The sequence below is a fragment of the Aphidius gifuensis genome, linkage group LG4 (assembly GCF_014905175.1).
Source record: "Aphidius gifuensis isolate YNYX2018 linkage group LG4, ASM1490517v1, whole genome shotgun sequence".
Taxonomy (NCBI): Eukaryota; Metazoa; Arthropoda; class Insecta; order Hymenoptera; family Braconidae; genus Aphidius; species Aphidius gifuensis.
Genome location: NC_057791.1, coordinates 17,649,183 through 17,665,181, shown reverse-complemented (window position 1 = coordinate 17,665,181; position 15,999 = coordinate 17,649,183). Strand labels below are relative to the sequence as shown.

The 15,999-nt window shown below is 30.7% G+C and overlaps 1 protein-coding gene across 8 annotated transcripts in view; it reads right to left on the bottom strand.

Moving 5' to 3' along the window:
• LOC122855368 (protein pangolin, isoforms A/H/I/S) overlaps positions 1-15,999 on the bottom strand; it is a 100,751-nt gene that overhangs the window by 19,927 nt on the left and 64,825 nt on the right. For 4 of the 8 annotated variants that reach the window (XM_044156657.1, XM_044156658.1, XM_044156661.1 and 1 more), the window contains exons 1-2: positions 1,428-3,319; positions 727-952 (exon numbers count right to left, since the gene is read on the bottom strand). In XM_044156657.1, coding sequence (XP_044012592.1) covers positions 727-952; positions 1,428-3,065 — 1,864 coding nt within the window. In that variant the 5' untranslated portion in view covers positions 3,066-3,319. Of the gene's footprint in view, positions 1-726; positions 953-1,427; positions 3,320-15,999 lie in introns of those variants that run through there. The other 4 variants (XM_044156665.1, XM_044156664.1, XM_044156659.1 and 1 more) reach the window with 3 other exon arrangements.

The window sequence follows — 15,999 nt, the reverse complement described above, 5'->3', positions numbered from 1 at the left end:
TTAACAGACAAATAAATGTCCTGAGTGTCCCGATTTTTCCGGTGAATCTAACTGATATAATAAAAGAATACGAGAAATAAAAATAAGAAAAAACAAAAAAACACCAGAGGGCAGATTGCATGCTACGCTGATTAGCCTAATGGCTGAGTCCTTCCTCTTATTCTTGTACTTGACGAGAGCCTCTTTTAATTCCCCTCCAGTTCGTCTCACTTGATTTGAGATCAATAACTATTCCTTCAATTAGGTTTTGAAAAAAAAAAGTATCAATATTTACGTTTGACTTTAAAAATAGCTACTTGAAATAAATGTCATTGAGAATGAGTGGTTATAATATAAATGTATAATATATTTTATCATTCATCTTTCATTCATTTGAATAATTCCACTTGTATATCAAAAGAATATTTAAGACGTTTCTTTCAACTCTCAGATACACAAGAAAAAATTTTTAGTTGAAATAAAAAATACAGGTTTGAATAACCTCCATCTCAGCCACTACCATCACCACCACCCATCAATCAATTTTGAACAAAAATAATAATTGTAATGTGTCAAAGAAAAGAATTTAAAAAAATGAAAAAAAAAGAAATAGAAAAATGTAGTATTGATAAATAAAAATTAGAAAAAATATTAATTATATAAATAAAGAAAAAAAAAAAATATATAAATGAATTTGAATGACAATCAAGAAATAATAACTGGTCAGTTCAAAATCCAGTGGCTGACCTCTGGATGCTGCGATAAATTGTTTCCAGTGATTTGAATGTGTAGGTGACCCTTGTGTTGTTGATGGCCAGTACTCACCGGCCGCCTTTCCTGCGTCTGTGACTCCATAAGGTCCAATTCCCATATGTGCAGGTGGTGGATTTGACGAATGCAATAAATCACCATTTGGACTAAAGAATGCTGGTAATCCTCCTGGATGCCCACATGCAATTCCCATTTTGCTTGCCTGAAAAAAATAAATATTTAAAATTATAAATAAATGTACAAATAAATTTAAATAGTTTACAAGATTATTTTTTTTTTTTTTATTTTATCACAATTTGTATTTTTCGAGTACAAAATGTAACGACAAATGTGAGCAATAATTCAGTGGGAATTTATTTTGTAGATGTGGTATATAAAGGGATTTGAAAAACCGAGTTGAGGATCAATTTACGAAACCAAAGTGGTGCGCCCTTTGGCACTTGAAGGTCTTTGAGTATTACGGATATATTTTTCGTATTCTTGGCAATTGCATTGACTCCTTGGTTTCGGCAAAGAGTCAAAAAATTAGCTCAATTTAAAATAATAATAATAATAAATAAAATAAATTTCCAGAATTTAAACGCAATAAAATGTGTATAAAAAAATATTATTTTTAGTTGATGTAAAATGGGATTGATGTTTAAGACGCCATATATCACACGTCAAAAGACTCGTACCATTAATGCAGCAGTATCTCTCATCGACCTGACCGCAAGAAGCAAACCAGGGTCAAGTGGTTCTCGTTCCATCCATAATAACACCCGAGATAAAAGCCGAACTGTTTCTTTGGCATTAGGAGCATCATCTTCTATATCAAACTCATTAAAATTCTCTTGCTTTTCATTAATATTATCTTCATCAAATTCTTTTTTGACACACTTTGCTAAGTTGCTTTCATCATCTATCAACCATTGCTCAAATTCAATATCTCCAACATTGAGACCTACTTCACTTGTCAGTTCTCTCAACTCTGCAATCAATTGTTGATCCTCATGATGATGATTTGCTTGATGTGGTCGTTTTGAAAGTGTTGGACCAGGAGGAGGAAGTGTTTGACTATCTTCATGTTCTTGAAATAATATCCAGCTACGAGTAAAAGTTTCTGAGCGAATTGCTAACCATGCACGATGAAGTTCAAAAAAAGCTTCTTTCAAAGTAAATCTACGTATTCGTTTGTCTAAATTTCTTTCACATCTTTCTTCAAGATCAAGTTGACTACGTACATTTGTCAGCAAAGCTACAGCTAGTCTAACTCTAAGTTCATTAGCAACAATTTTTGGCTCTAAAACGTCTCTTGGAACAATAAATAATCTAACAAGACCATCAGCTGTTATACATTCTATTTCAGGTGGTAAATAATCTGCTTCTTCAGCAACTAAAATTGCACCATTAGGATGCATGGCAACAGCTGTGGTAGCAAATTCTCTATGAAACCACCATAAAAAAAGATCAGCTGTTAAAGCACCACTACCTCCACCAGCATAAATAACTGGCTGTGTAATCATATTTACATTATTAAGACAATTGGGCCGCCAATGACGACCAGCAACTAAAAGTCTTGTTCGATGTCTTCCACCATGATCAGCAGCACCAACTACCCAAATACGTTCGCGAGTAACTGTACGTTTGCCTGGTAGATCTCGCCAATCAAGAAATGATACATGAGCAAGGTAAATTTGACTTTGATCATATCCTTCGAGGACATTTTTCAGGGTCTCTAAAGGCGCGTGCGTGACTGTTTGATGAGTCGGCGAGCTTGGACAAGCTACTAGTGGATTGACCTTTGGCTCGATAAGTGGATAATTTTCAGATACTTTTGTTGAGCTTGATAGTAAAGAATTATTTAATACTGTAGAAGAATACGACAAGTTGTCATCTGTTATTTTTTGTTTTCTACGTTTTTTAAAATTATTAAATCTAGATTCTTTACTTATTTTAAATTCGTTGTCTTCAGCATTGTCAATGATTGAAGTTTGGCTATCTGCAGAAGATTCATTCTGATCAATATCATCTGCGGTTATTGGTTTTTGTTGGTGATTTTTTTTCAAGGATTTTAGCAGCGGGGCGCTGTCAAGTGCATCAAGCTCCAGGGATTGACGCGTGCGCGTTACAATAAATCGACTTGTCTCAGGCTCAACAGCGCCAGCGTCATCGTTTGCCTTGAGCTTTTTACCCGTTATCATTGTCTCGACCACGTTTCTCCGTCCACGCTCTTGCCTTGTCCGTTCACCTAACCTTCGCGTCACACAACCACGCACTTTTTGACCTTTTCTAGGCACTTTTGCCCGCGCACACTTGACACTTCTTGGCGACATAATCGCGTAGAGTCTTGCACAATTGTGCACAACTCACGCAGACCAAGTGCCATCAACATCAAGAATAATTTATTCAGTAATCAATGTTATCAATCGTCTCATGATGTTATCCATCCTTACATCAAAACTTTTCGACTTTTCACCGTATTTTTTTTTGGCTAATTTTGTCTCAATCAAAAGGAAAAACTGTTAAAGGATTAATCCTTTAAAATGACACTTGGTGAGTTTATTTTGTTGCAGAGTTCTCTTGCGCTACTGAACGACGACTGAGCAAAAAGCTGCGACGCAATCGTCAAAGGCCGGTGCAGGAACTAGATGGCTTTGATGTACCACCGCCCGACGCGCACAAAGGCAAAAGCGGCTCCCAGAAAGTTCGAGTTGGTTGGCATGGTACGCTACTAGGTACACAGAGGACGGGTAGAAATGTGACCCCTAGGGGTAAATGTGAAACAGAGATAGAGATGAGTTGATACAACTTCATGAAAAACCCAAAATATCATAGTACAAGTTGAAGTGAGATAAACTCTTTAATACGAGCATAATAAATTGAATGAAAAAAGATGAAACATTTTCCATTTCAAACAAAGCGCACGAGGATGATCTCATGATATTTGTACTCGATATTATATTTTTTTTTATTGCACTTGTATTTTGTTTTGCTGATGTTTATAAGATGATATGAGTTATATTGTAATTACTAACTTTGACCTCTGTCAAATGTTTAATCTAGGCTAACCTATCGATTTTTAAATGCACGACTAAAGTTAGTCGATATTTATCAGACGTTCACGACACTCTTTGTACTTATTGAGGGAAAGTAGTTTTATCACATTTTTCCATGCCCATATAATCACGTTGGTATTGTGTTGAAATATTTCTCTTTAATTTTTGTACCTTCTATTCTACATATACTGTCATTGTCTCTGTTGTATGTTATTCATAAATTTTGTATTATATTTTTCCTTTTTGCACGAAACATTCATATGCGTTATACAAACTTTCAGTGTAATATATGAATATGAGTCACCAACAGTGGCTCGACATATGACTACACTATTATCTCGACGATATTTAATTTTTTTTTAAAGATTATTCAAACAAATATTTTGTAAATATCAAAAGCATTTATGAATTATTTGAATTTGTTTTTTTTTTTTTTCAATATTTCATGTTAATTTATAAAAATAATTTTTTTGTGCTCTATCAAGCAGCTTATTTTTAATCACAAAATAATAAAAAAAATAATAAAAAATGGTATAAAAAGTCATTGAAAAAATATTTTAACAAAAAAGAATTGCATAAACACTTGAGTGCACACGACGAATTCAAGTATTTTTCATGAAAAGCAGAATAAAAAAAAAAAAGAAAAATCGAATACACGTTGAAATGAGTGAAATAACATAAATAAAAAAAAATATTTAAAAAAAAGGTGAGTGAAAGCGCCTTGGTATGGTTCTCTCAAATATGATAAAATTCAGTAACGAGCACTCCACTTGCTTGAGCAGATTTCGCAGCAACACAACGACGCAGGTTAAACATAAATTGGCTTGGCGTCCGATTCAGAATGTTACATAAATACATGCATACATATACGAATATATTTATTATGATGTATGTATATTCAAGGGTTGGAGGAAAAATAAAAAAAAAAAAACCCCATGAATTATTCGAAATACATTAATCCGCTTGGCTTCCAGTGAAGTATCGTCGGATTTTCCATCCTCCATGATATCTCTCTTTCTCGTTTACTCGATTTTTATTTCATCTCACTTTTGCATGTATTATCGTAACTATAATCATCCTTTTCCTTGAAAAGCAATGAAAATTTTGTGTAGTGGGAGATAGATACACGATGAGGAAGAAGTAGGGCGTCGAATCTCGTTCAACACCGACCAACCCTAAGTTTAGTTGCCGGGGTAACGAGAGAGGCGTAGGCGCGGGACGAAACTGATGGATTTCCGGTGGGGGGATATAAATTCAGCGCATCAGGGGTGGAATTATTTATATATATATATATTTAACAACGATATAGCAAGAGGGTTAGCAAGTTGAAAAGATAGCGAGATAAATTTTCGAATATATAAACGAGGATGTCTCGAATAATCAAACGTTCAAAAGGTGAATATATTTGAATATTTTCTAGGTAAAATATAAAATAGTAGGATGAGAAAAGGAGAAGGGTAGGTAGGTGATGATATATATACCTGTATAAATAGATTTTAACTGAGAATTTGCAATGGCAATTTAGTCTTTCAAGTACTCGAGACTGTTTTGTTACAAAGAACAGTACAATATACATTTTATACTGTTATAAAAAAAAAAAAAAAAAAAGAAAAGAGAAGGGCAATTTTATAAAATTTTAAAGCATGTGCTTTTAAGCTCTTGGGGTTGGTAAGACAAAAGCCGTTGGTATTACCTCTTCACAAGGAAGTTAGCAAAAGAGGGAAGAAAAAAAATGTCATGTTATTATTTTGAAGCAAGTAAAGAAGACGGTGTACAGAAAAAGATGAGATAAATTTTAGTAAAGATAAGATATACGGTCACTAGGTTGTCAGACAAGCAGAGTGAGTGGTTGACTAGAGTGAGGGGTTGAGTTAAATTATATGCATAAGTTTATCAGAGTTGATAGATGGCAGTGTATGTACTGAGGGCAATTAAGAAAATTTAGAAGAGCCTTGAATTTTATATTTATAAAAAACCAACTGAGGGCAAACTATGGTGTTCCCTTTTTTTTTATTTGTTTTTTATTTCGATATATATTATGAGAATTTTTGATTATAATAAAGACATTTATAATAATAATATATAGAAAAACTAGTAGCGAGTAAGATTGAGCTTCGATAAACTAGAGTGTTGGTGAGGGCGGCGCGGTATGTTCAAGTGGAAACTACGGCCAATCCGAAGGAATCGTTGTCATGGCTACCAGCGCCTGCGTCCACCGTTGCCCCGCATCCCCAGACAACCATACACTTTTTCTACACAGATATATATACACCACCCCTTAATTTTCCTACCAATTTTTCTCTCTCATATTCCGACATTTTTTATTTTTATTTTGTCTTTACCCTCACTGATATAACACAACTAGAATAACTCTTTGATATACACCTTCTCAAACCAACCCTTGGATATTCACTTTCAACTATAACAACAACATCAGTTTAGAAAAGTATGAAACTTGCTTTAACCCACTTTCACATTCAGGTTAAATGTTTCTATATCTTCGAATGGACAGTAATCTGACACAGATGATACTCAAAAACTATTGCTAAACAGTTTAAAGTTTTATTTATCTTTTTTGATTTATTTATTTATTTATTGGCAAGTTATATAGCTGAACTAAATATAGTTTACATTTTTTTCTCAAGAGCTTTCAATATAAATTTTACGATAAAAATATAAAAAGTTTCTTTTTATCTTTCCTTCGATAAGCTGATTTAAAAAAGTTTATTAACTATTTACTGTGTTACTTTTTTTAACAGCAAATTTGATTGCAATTTTTTTTTTTTTCTCACACTTATCAATTTTGTGATATGCATAAAAATAAATCAATACGATATAATGTTTGAAATAATAATGAAATAATAAAAATAGAACAAACTTTTATTCTTGTTTTTGAATTAAATAACTTGTATTTATAAAATGACCTTCATTAATTTTTTGAATAATTAATAATTAATTTGAAAAATTGTCAATTAGCCAGTATCGTGGCCTGTTTTGACCTGGGCTTGACAAGTAATTTTATTGTACTGTATATATTTACATTAAAATTAAATTTATTTATATCTACATATATATGAAATACCGTGTGAGTTTATTTATGAAATAAAATACGCATGGTAAAGTGTGTCGGTTTTGTTGGTCGATTTACGTGCAATGATCTCGACTGAAATATCGCGCCACATTGGTTATATTCAAAGTAGTGTGCCGCGCGCGTTTCATACACAGCCTTTGAGCTACCGACGATCCGATAAGAATGAAAGGAAACTATTGCAATGTTTATATACACATACAGTGCACGTCTGGGTGAGGCACCCAAGCAACTTGTGTATTTTTATCGTATTAATATCGACTCATTGCCAGTGAATGCAAAAAAAGTATATATACATTTATAAACACTTGCAATACATCTATTTTGCATGAATATTTTTTAAACTCATTTCATTGAATCCAAGAAAATTTATGTAAAAAAAAAAATTAAAATGTAAATTAGTCATTGCGATTATCAAAAGTATATTTTTAACTATTTTTAATGCAAATATTCTAAAGTTATTGTGATGCCTTGACGTAAACAATCTTCCGGCATGTCTTAATGAAGTACAACACCAAAGATCAAGGAAAGTTGCCACTTTCAAAGGCAAAGATTACGAGTTAAAGCGTCGAAGCGTCTCAAGAAAGTCTTTTGGCTTAAATAAAAATATACACAACAGAGAAATAGTGTGTTTGTGTACTTTTTTTTTTTTTTTATATTATTTTTCTTGTTGTTGTTTAGTCCTTTGTTTAATAAACAGTTTGTCTTGCGTAACTGTAAAGAGAATATTACGACGAAGAAAATGTCAAAAAAAAAAAAAAAAAAGAGATAGGTAAATTTTCATAGACTTTGTTGTATCATCATTGAAGGTAAAATACTTTGACAAAGTTGGAAGCATTGCGGAGTCAACAGGCGCGTCGGCACGCGCAATCAAGTCACACCGTTTGATCTGTAAAATCATGAAGCAGTTCTCTCATGTAAACAGTCTCAGCTCTTTCAACAGTAAACACATCCAAACATGATTCATCAGTATTAACCAACTGAAATTATCATGACTTTAATGGTGATGATGTGATACACTTGTTGGTAAATGTTTTTAATTTTTTTTTTTAATATCAAAACAAGCTGAATTATATATTAAATGATAAATAATAATTATAATTAGTATTATGACAAATACTGTCATTTAAAATGATCTTGTTTTTTTTTTTGTTATTTTTTTATATTCATCTTGTATGACAGATGCTGGATATATATTTGTATATAATGTTTGGATAGACAAGACGGCAAGGATATTCACTATATCCTGAGGGTGAGAGAAGGTGGTGGCAACAGGGACAAATAGATAAAAACAGAGAAAGAAAAGTTAAATTCGGTTGGTGGATTTATGAGGTGGGAGAGAAATTGAGTGGGTGGTGAATTGAAGGGTGGGTTGTCGGCAGGATCAAAGGGCACTATTGAGTGGGTGGGGTTGTTGAGCAGTGTGGTACTGGCAGGCCGCGTATATACTACTAGTAAAACGTACAGCAAAATAACACGAAAGCTCATGATGATGGAAGAAAAAGAGGAATAGCACAGGCGACAACGAGCAAATCTGATTTTCGCTTCACTTGGGGGGGCTTTCACTGTATAAATCTATATGTACATATATATACATTTTCATGTGTGTGTTTAAAGACAGATGTATATATGTAGACTTTCTCAATTTAATCGTAATGTATGTGTTTGGAATGCAACAACATTCTTCAAGCTTGACTTGATATTGGCCTCGACTTTGGCATACTTTGTAACTTGCATACTAAAATTTTGTGTATTCAAAAAGTTTCAAACTCAAGTTATATATATATATATAGCTTGATTTCTCATTTTCCAAGTTAGCCAATCTAAACTTTATTAGCAGTACCAAGGTCATCATTTTTAAACTTTTATTTTTATTAGTATATCATGTATATCTGTAGACAAATTGTTGCATTTTATTTTATTATATAATATTATATACTTTAAATATTAATGCATTTTTTTTTTTTTTTTTTTTTCAAGTTCAAAAGTTTACGGAAAAATTACAAAGAGTGTTCAAGTCAAAATCATAGAAAGTTTGAATTTCTTTGAAATACATCAGCCGGTAAATTAAATGATGGTGGCACCTCACAGCTCGAGATCAAAGTGAGCAAGTGCGTAAAAAGAGCCTCAAATATTATGGAAAAAGTAAAAAAATAAATAAAAATTGAGGTAGATGTGAAAATATGATGTGAAAAAAAATAAAATATAATAATCATGAGGCTGTGAAAGGAAAAAAAAAAAAAAAGAAAAATTGACGATGCATATATCAACGAAAAAAAAAACTCAATTTTTATTTTCATCTTCCAACAATTTGCGTAAAAACTTAATTACACAATTTCGAGACAAGGTTTTAAGGATCAGACGAACATTACCATGTATATATGTATAACGCTTCAGACAAAAAAATAAAAAAAATAGAGAAAGAGAATGAGAGTTTGCTGCGTGCTCGAAACGAGGCAAGAATGAACGTGACATTGTCAAGAAAAGTTAATTACAAACACCAACGAGAGGTAGTATATTACAGTGCAAACTAGCTAGAATACTATACTTGAATACTCTATGAGGCTTCAAAAGAAAAAAAAAATCTAGGTACTATTTTATTACCTCCATGATATAAATCATTTTTCAGTCATTAGATGCATATAAAAAAAGGCATTTATTATTATCGTAATCAGTGTTTGATACAGCTATAAAAAGAAAAAACCATTAAAAAAAGCTTTAAATATAAAACTTGTATTATCAATATATTTAAAGACAATTTACTTGTTGATTGAAAAAAAATTTTACTACTAATATCGCAAGAAAAAAAATTGTCATCACTTAAAATAATAATGATGACAAAAAAAAATGAATAATAATAAAATACAAACAAAAAAGCAAGCAATGAATTGTTGTTGTCCAAGTATCAGGGGACAGTGGTCTTATTGTTCGACAGGTTTTCCCTCTTGACCCATCAGGCACAAAATACAAATCAAGAGGGGGATAAGAATTGAAACGCCTTATTAGCAATATGGACCATGCATGTTACATAAAAAAATTTTTACAAGGGTGATATCAAATCAGATGAAATGTTTTGATCACAATGAAAGCGATAGGATATCGCGATTGCTCACTGAGATCCCCTCTTGTATACTTTATTTTTTCTTTTTCATTTTTATTCAACTCATTCATATATATAAATTTCAGTCCAACCCCCACAATCAATCCCCTCCCCTGATTTAATTCACTCACCCTCTTGTTTTTTTTTTTTTTTTTTTTAAACATATAAGTACATAAAGTTGATGAAAAAAAGCTTAGAAAAAATATTGTTCCAGTATTTATTTGGGGAAATTATATTGAAAGTGGTAATTTACCTTAAATTATATGGTTAAAATCAAAAGTATTATTAAGTATATAATGACTGTGGCAAAGTAGCAATTCGTTGAACCAGGTGGTGATACATATGAACGTCGATTAGTAACATCAAAATTTTTAATGTTTTCATTCTTTTTTTGATTTTTGGCTTATGTTTATACACCTTTTTAATCCCACATGTTATGCATAAATTTAAATGTATATGAATGGAAAAACCTATGACAACAACAAGATAGATTTTTTCAAGACAAAATAAATAGTAGTCATCGTTCTTTAGTCAAACCTACGCCCTCTTCATAATCGAGAAACTTCAAACGATATACAGAGCATTGGAATCATGATTGGAACGGCCGGCTGCTAAGCAAAAGGGGTTTTCAAAACGCCCCTCACCACCTCTTGCTCATGACGTATACATTGATAAACACATTGATAGACATGGTATATACATAACATACGTTCTCGATCTCACTTCTGTCAAGCATATCTAGCAGGCAGAATGGTGGTGATGCTGGTGTGTTCGAAAGGGGTATTAGATATATAGATATAGATAGAAGAGAAGAAGAGAAGGGTATATAAAAGCACGCTATCCAACGGGGATAGTTCGTGGGCGGGTTTCTCTATGTTCATCTCTACCCGGGTCTAATGCATCTTCTATATATATGTATATCTACTCTACTCTACTCTTCACCCCTTGAGCATCACCCTGGCCTAGACTCATGATGAAATTCCTAGCATTCAATCGTTGCATCCACCGTAACTATATCTGGTACATTGGATGGCCTCCGATACACAAGCTCTTTCACTATGTATTGATATATATATATGCAGTAAGAGTAAGTGAGACACACAAAGACTAAACAGGACTGGAACAAATAAAAATGTTGTTGGTAAAGAGAGATCATGTTGCTTGTGTGTCCGTTCAACGTTTCTACGTACTGGAAACTATAGACATTGCTAGCTCATCGCAATATAGCTAGATCATAGATTCGACAAAGCATAAAACTCAATGGTTTTCCTGTTTATATATAACGAATGATATATGTGAAAAAATATATATGTATTATCTGCTTAGTATATATTTTTGTAGAAAATAAATATACGAAATAATGTTGGAATTCAAATACAGATACTGGACGAGATTGGAAAATCGAATCGATTCTGGGCAACCTCTTGGAAAATATATAGAGAATAAAATATTGGGTTTTTTTTTTTTTAGAGCTCCGCCTTTCATTGTCGATAGAAAACACCACATATTCAAATTGAAAAGAATGGTATTTTTTAGTATTTATTGATGCGTTATTGGTACGCTTGTTCAATTGAGGATATTAAAAAGAAAAAAATTTAATTTTAAAATAGTATTTTCATAAAATAATAAAAAATTATTATTTAAACTTGAAGATATAGTGAGAGGAAATATAATTAAAAAGTAATTTTTAACAGAGATAATATAACAAACAAGTCAATATGTCTTGTGTTTTGGAAAATTGAAAATTTTACCTGTGTATTATTAAAATTGTATTGTACTGGCAAGTTGAAGTTGATAAGTCTTTGGTGTCAGCAACAGCTTCATGCCTACACTGAAATACAGTGGAAAATCATGGGGTTGCTTTTCTCTCTAACCATCACTCTTCTCATTTTCACCCTACTATATTCTACCTTTTGTTGTATTTCAGTCTGTCGGCAACAACACTCGACCTATTCGTTTATATACCAATGAACCAGCTAAACTTGCTGCAGGGTGAGATCACGTAATTAGTTATGTTGCCTTTAGCAAACCCAACAACCACCATTACCACCATTTATTTATTTCAATTTTACATGTTCAATTGTCTTTATGTTCAATTAATATATTTATATTAATTGTTTAATGCTGAGGGCAGATTTTTCAATGTTAAAAAAAGTAAACACTTTATGCTATTTATGAAAAATAAATGTAAACCAAAAGCTTTAGCAAATCGTTTGGATTTTAATGTTTGATAAAAGTTTTTTTTATCGACAAATTCACTATAGATAATCCAAGATTTTCACCCAACTAAGTCAGGCTTTAGGTGATGGATTTCCGGTCTTTACTTGACATTTTTTTTTTTTATTTTAATATTAGTTTTATAAACTTTTAGGAACTTTTGATTTTTTTCTTGTTTTTTTATTTTTATTATCCTTTTTTTTTTACCTTACCCTACGGGAGTCTTTAGTACTTGAGCAGATGAAAAAAAAAAACCTTAGAAATATTAAAAACCAGCTTCTCGTGGAAGTTGAAAATATATATATATATCGATTAGATGCTAACAGAAGCCTTGCCAAAGCTGATTTATTTTTATCTTAATGTCTCCAGAATTTTATATTTGATTCTTATATATATTCATACGCAGTCTGTGTTGCTGCAGACAATAGATATTTTTATCTCAATTTTTCTTTAGTATATAACATCGAATTTTCTAATAATTTTGTTTTACCAAAATTCATGCAATCTAAATTTCTATTGCTGACCCTTAACCCTTTTACTGTATTATAAAACTTCAAACGTAAACTTCTAAATTAAAATTGAATTAAAATAATTCAAAGAATTCAAAGAATTAAATTTGGATTATCCTATATAATATACAAGAATTTTCATTATTTTATTTTGTTTTAATCTCATCACTATTCTCAAGACTATAAAGTATCCTGATTAAATATCCAAGAAAATTATTAGAAAAGTTTTTGTGTTGATACCTTTTTTTTTTTTTTATTTTGATTTTTAATTTAAAGGAGAAATTCTACTCGAGTTATGTGAGAAATAAAATATTCTGTACTCAATGATTTTATTGAACTCCAAGTAAGAATAAAAAAAAAAAAAAAAAAACTGTGATGCTGAGGTGAGTATACACTTGGGGAATCCAGTCTTGATGATAAAACGCAGCCGCATCATGTTGCCACTAATGAGCAAGCGACTTGTAACACATCTTTTTTTTTATTATACTTTATTTCCTGTTTTATGTGGACTGTGATTATACCAAAACTGTCTTGTTACACTTGTTCTCCAACCTATCATCAATAAACATTGTGGAGAAAAAAAAAATAAACGAAAAAAAAAAAAAGGTTCTATTATTTTTTAATTCTATACAGTGTTCATCGTCTATTTGATGCAAACAAAAAATGAATTCTAATCCATTGAGGCGATTAATATTTGTGTAAACATCACCCTAAATCTGCAGGTGGTAAAATCATGTATTAGTTCTCCCTCGAAGGGTCATTCATACTCTGTATTGTACAGATTGATGAAATATGAAACCCACCTGCTTCTCTTATACATATTTCCCCTGAATTTTTTTTTTCCACCATTTACTCTTTCTACATTCATAACCATTACATACTTTTGACTTTCGATCAATTTATCAAATGTTGGCATTTATTTATATATACCCTATTCTAATTTATAAAATATTAAAAGTACAATCAAATTATTAGAAAAATTATTTTGTATTGAAAATTTTATGGGCGGTAAAAAAATAGAAAAATTAATTTATTTTAAAACGTTTAACCGCAATTCATATTACTAATAGAATATACTTTTTTTTTTATTATTATTAAAATAATTAATATCGATATGCCTTGAGGCAATTTACATTTAAACATACTAACGAAGAAACTAATGTTTTTGAATTGCCATTTAGCTCCAGGCAGAGTACTTTATATGCATTTATTTGTTGAAAAAAAAACAAATAATAATTAAAATATAAAAATAAAGCAAACAAATTTTACAAAAAGTTGTGACATTTCTGTCAACCTTCATGGGGTTCTTCGGAAAATTCACTGATAATACAATTGTTCAGATATATTTTTTAATATAAAACCTATATAATAAAATAAAATAAAAAAAATCATACGAAATTTATTTAACTTATTTTATAAGAGTGAGCTTCAGTAAATTATTTTGTTCGACATGATGAAGACAGCAAATATAATATCGCTTGTCGAGGTTTTTCTCTGCCATTAATTTCAACGATTTGTCATTTTGTTTGAAAATTGTTTAACGCACATTTTTCGCTGACGTTTTGTCATATGATAAAAATTCCAGAATAATTTCATATCAATGTTTAAAGCTTCAAAATAAATTTTTTAATTTCTCAAATAAAAAAAAAAAAAGAAATAAATTGATAAATCTCGTGAATTTTTATATTTATTATAAATAACTTTTTTTTCCTTCTTGCAAACTGATAATGTTTTACGCACAAGAGGAATTGGTGCTAAAAAAAAATCGAAGAATAAAAAAAAAAAAAAGGTGAGCTGGAAGCCATCATGCATTCTATGTTCTCGCTTACGCTTTTGCTAAGTGTTCGTATTTCAAACAATGCTCAAGCTACTCTTGCGTTCCGTATTTCAACATGTTGTACCTAGGTAAGCGAGGGGGATGATAAAAAAAGGGGTTCACCATGGAAAAAAAAAAAATATATATATATATATGTGTATAAAAGTAGTGAATCTCCCCCGTCGGCACTTCCATCCCAACGTATATTACGCCCTCTACAGTTTTTTTCATTATCGTTCACATATCCCCGAGTTCTTGTTTCTAGGTGATGATATATTTTTATTTTTTCTTTTTTCGTCCATTTTCCAACACTTTAAAATAAAAAATATCGAGTGTCAAAGTCAATATAATCCAAAGGATATAAGTTTTTTTTTGTAATTGGTAGTTGTTTAAAATGAAATTACAAAAAGAAAATTCATTTAAAATGAAAAAAACCTAAAGTCTTGTATGCAGTACTACGATGATATTTTATATCATAAAAATATCATAATGATAAACAAGTATAAAAACCAACTGCTAAAATAATTATATTGTAGGAAATACTATAAAATTAACCATCATAAACGTGTGAAAATAAAAATCAAGAGTAATTATTATGATGCAATATAATGATAGTGATACCTGTTTGTAATAATAATCCGACAAGTTAATCAACTTGTTTGCATATAAAAAAAAAAAAAAAATGATTATATTTTATACAAAAATATAAAAAAGAATTCAATTTAATATGAAAATTATTAGACTCAGTGAATTTTCTTATTGATGTATACAAGCATTGAATATTATAAGAACATAAAAAGTATAATTTACTTTTGCATTACGTGCAATTTACCGTGTATCAAGAGCTTGCTTGAGCATCAAAACCGACAAACCAGTACCACCACAAATTCACCTTCTCACATCATACACTATATGAATATATACGTACAAACTCTCATCAACTTTGAGAGGCTTCCTATTCTATTCAATCTCTCTATCGGTCTTCTACACTCAATTTTTATCTGTCTATATCTGACCTTGATGTTCTCATCAATTTAAATCAACTCAAATATTTTTATCACATACAATCAAAAGTTTTTTTTTTTTTTTTTTGTAATTAAATATTGATCTTCATAGAGTTGTGTAAAGATAAAAAATAAAAATGAATAATCCTTAATCTAGAGAAGTGGATTTTTCAAGATGATGATTTTGTTTTTTTAATTATATATAGTCGAAGACTTCAGGATGTCATTTAATTTCAGCTTTAAAATCTTGTTTACTTTTAGCAATAAATATCTGACAATGGACAAAATATTTTGTAAACAGAAATAATAAAAAAAAAAAAGCTAATCCGCAGTAATTGATCTAGTGATTGCACAAAGTTTTTGCCAATAGTGTATGAAAGTAGATGGGATTTTAGATGGTTGAAATACATCTTAAGTATAATATAAAAGCAAGCATGGCAACATCAGCAAAAGCTAAAAATGTTGAAGAATGAAGAC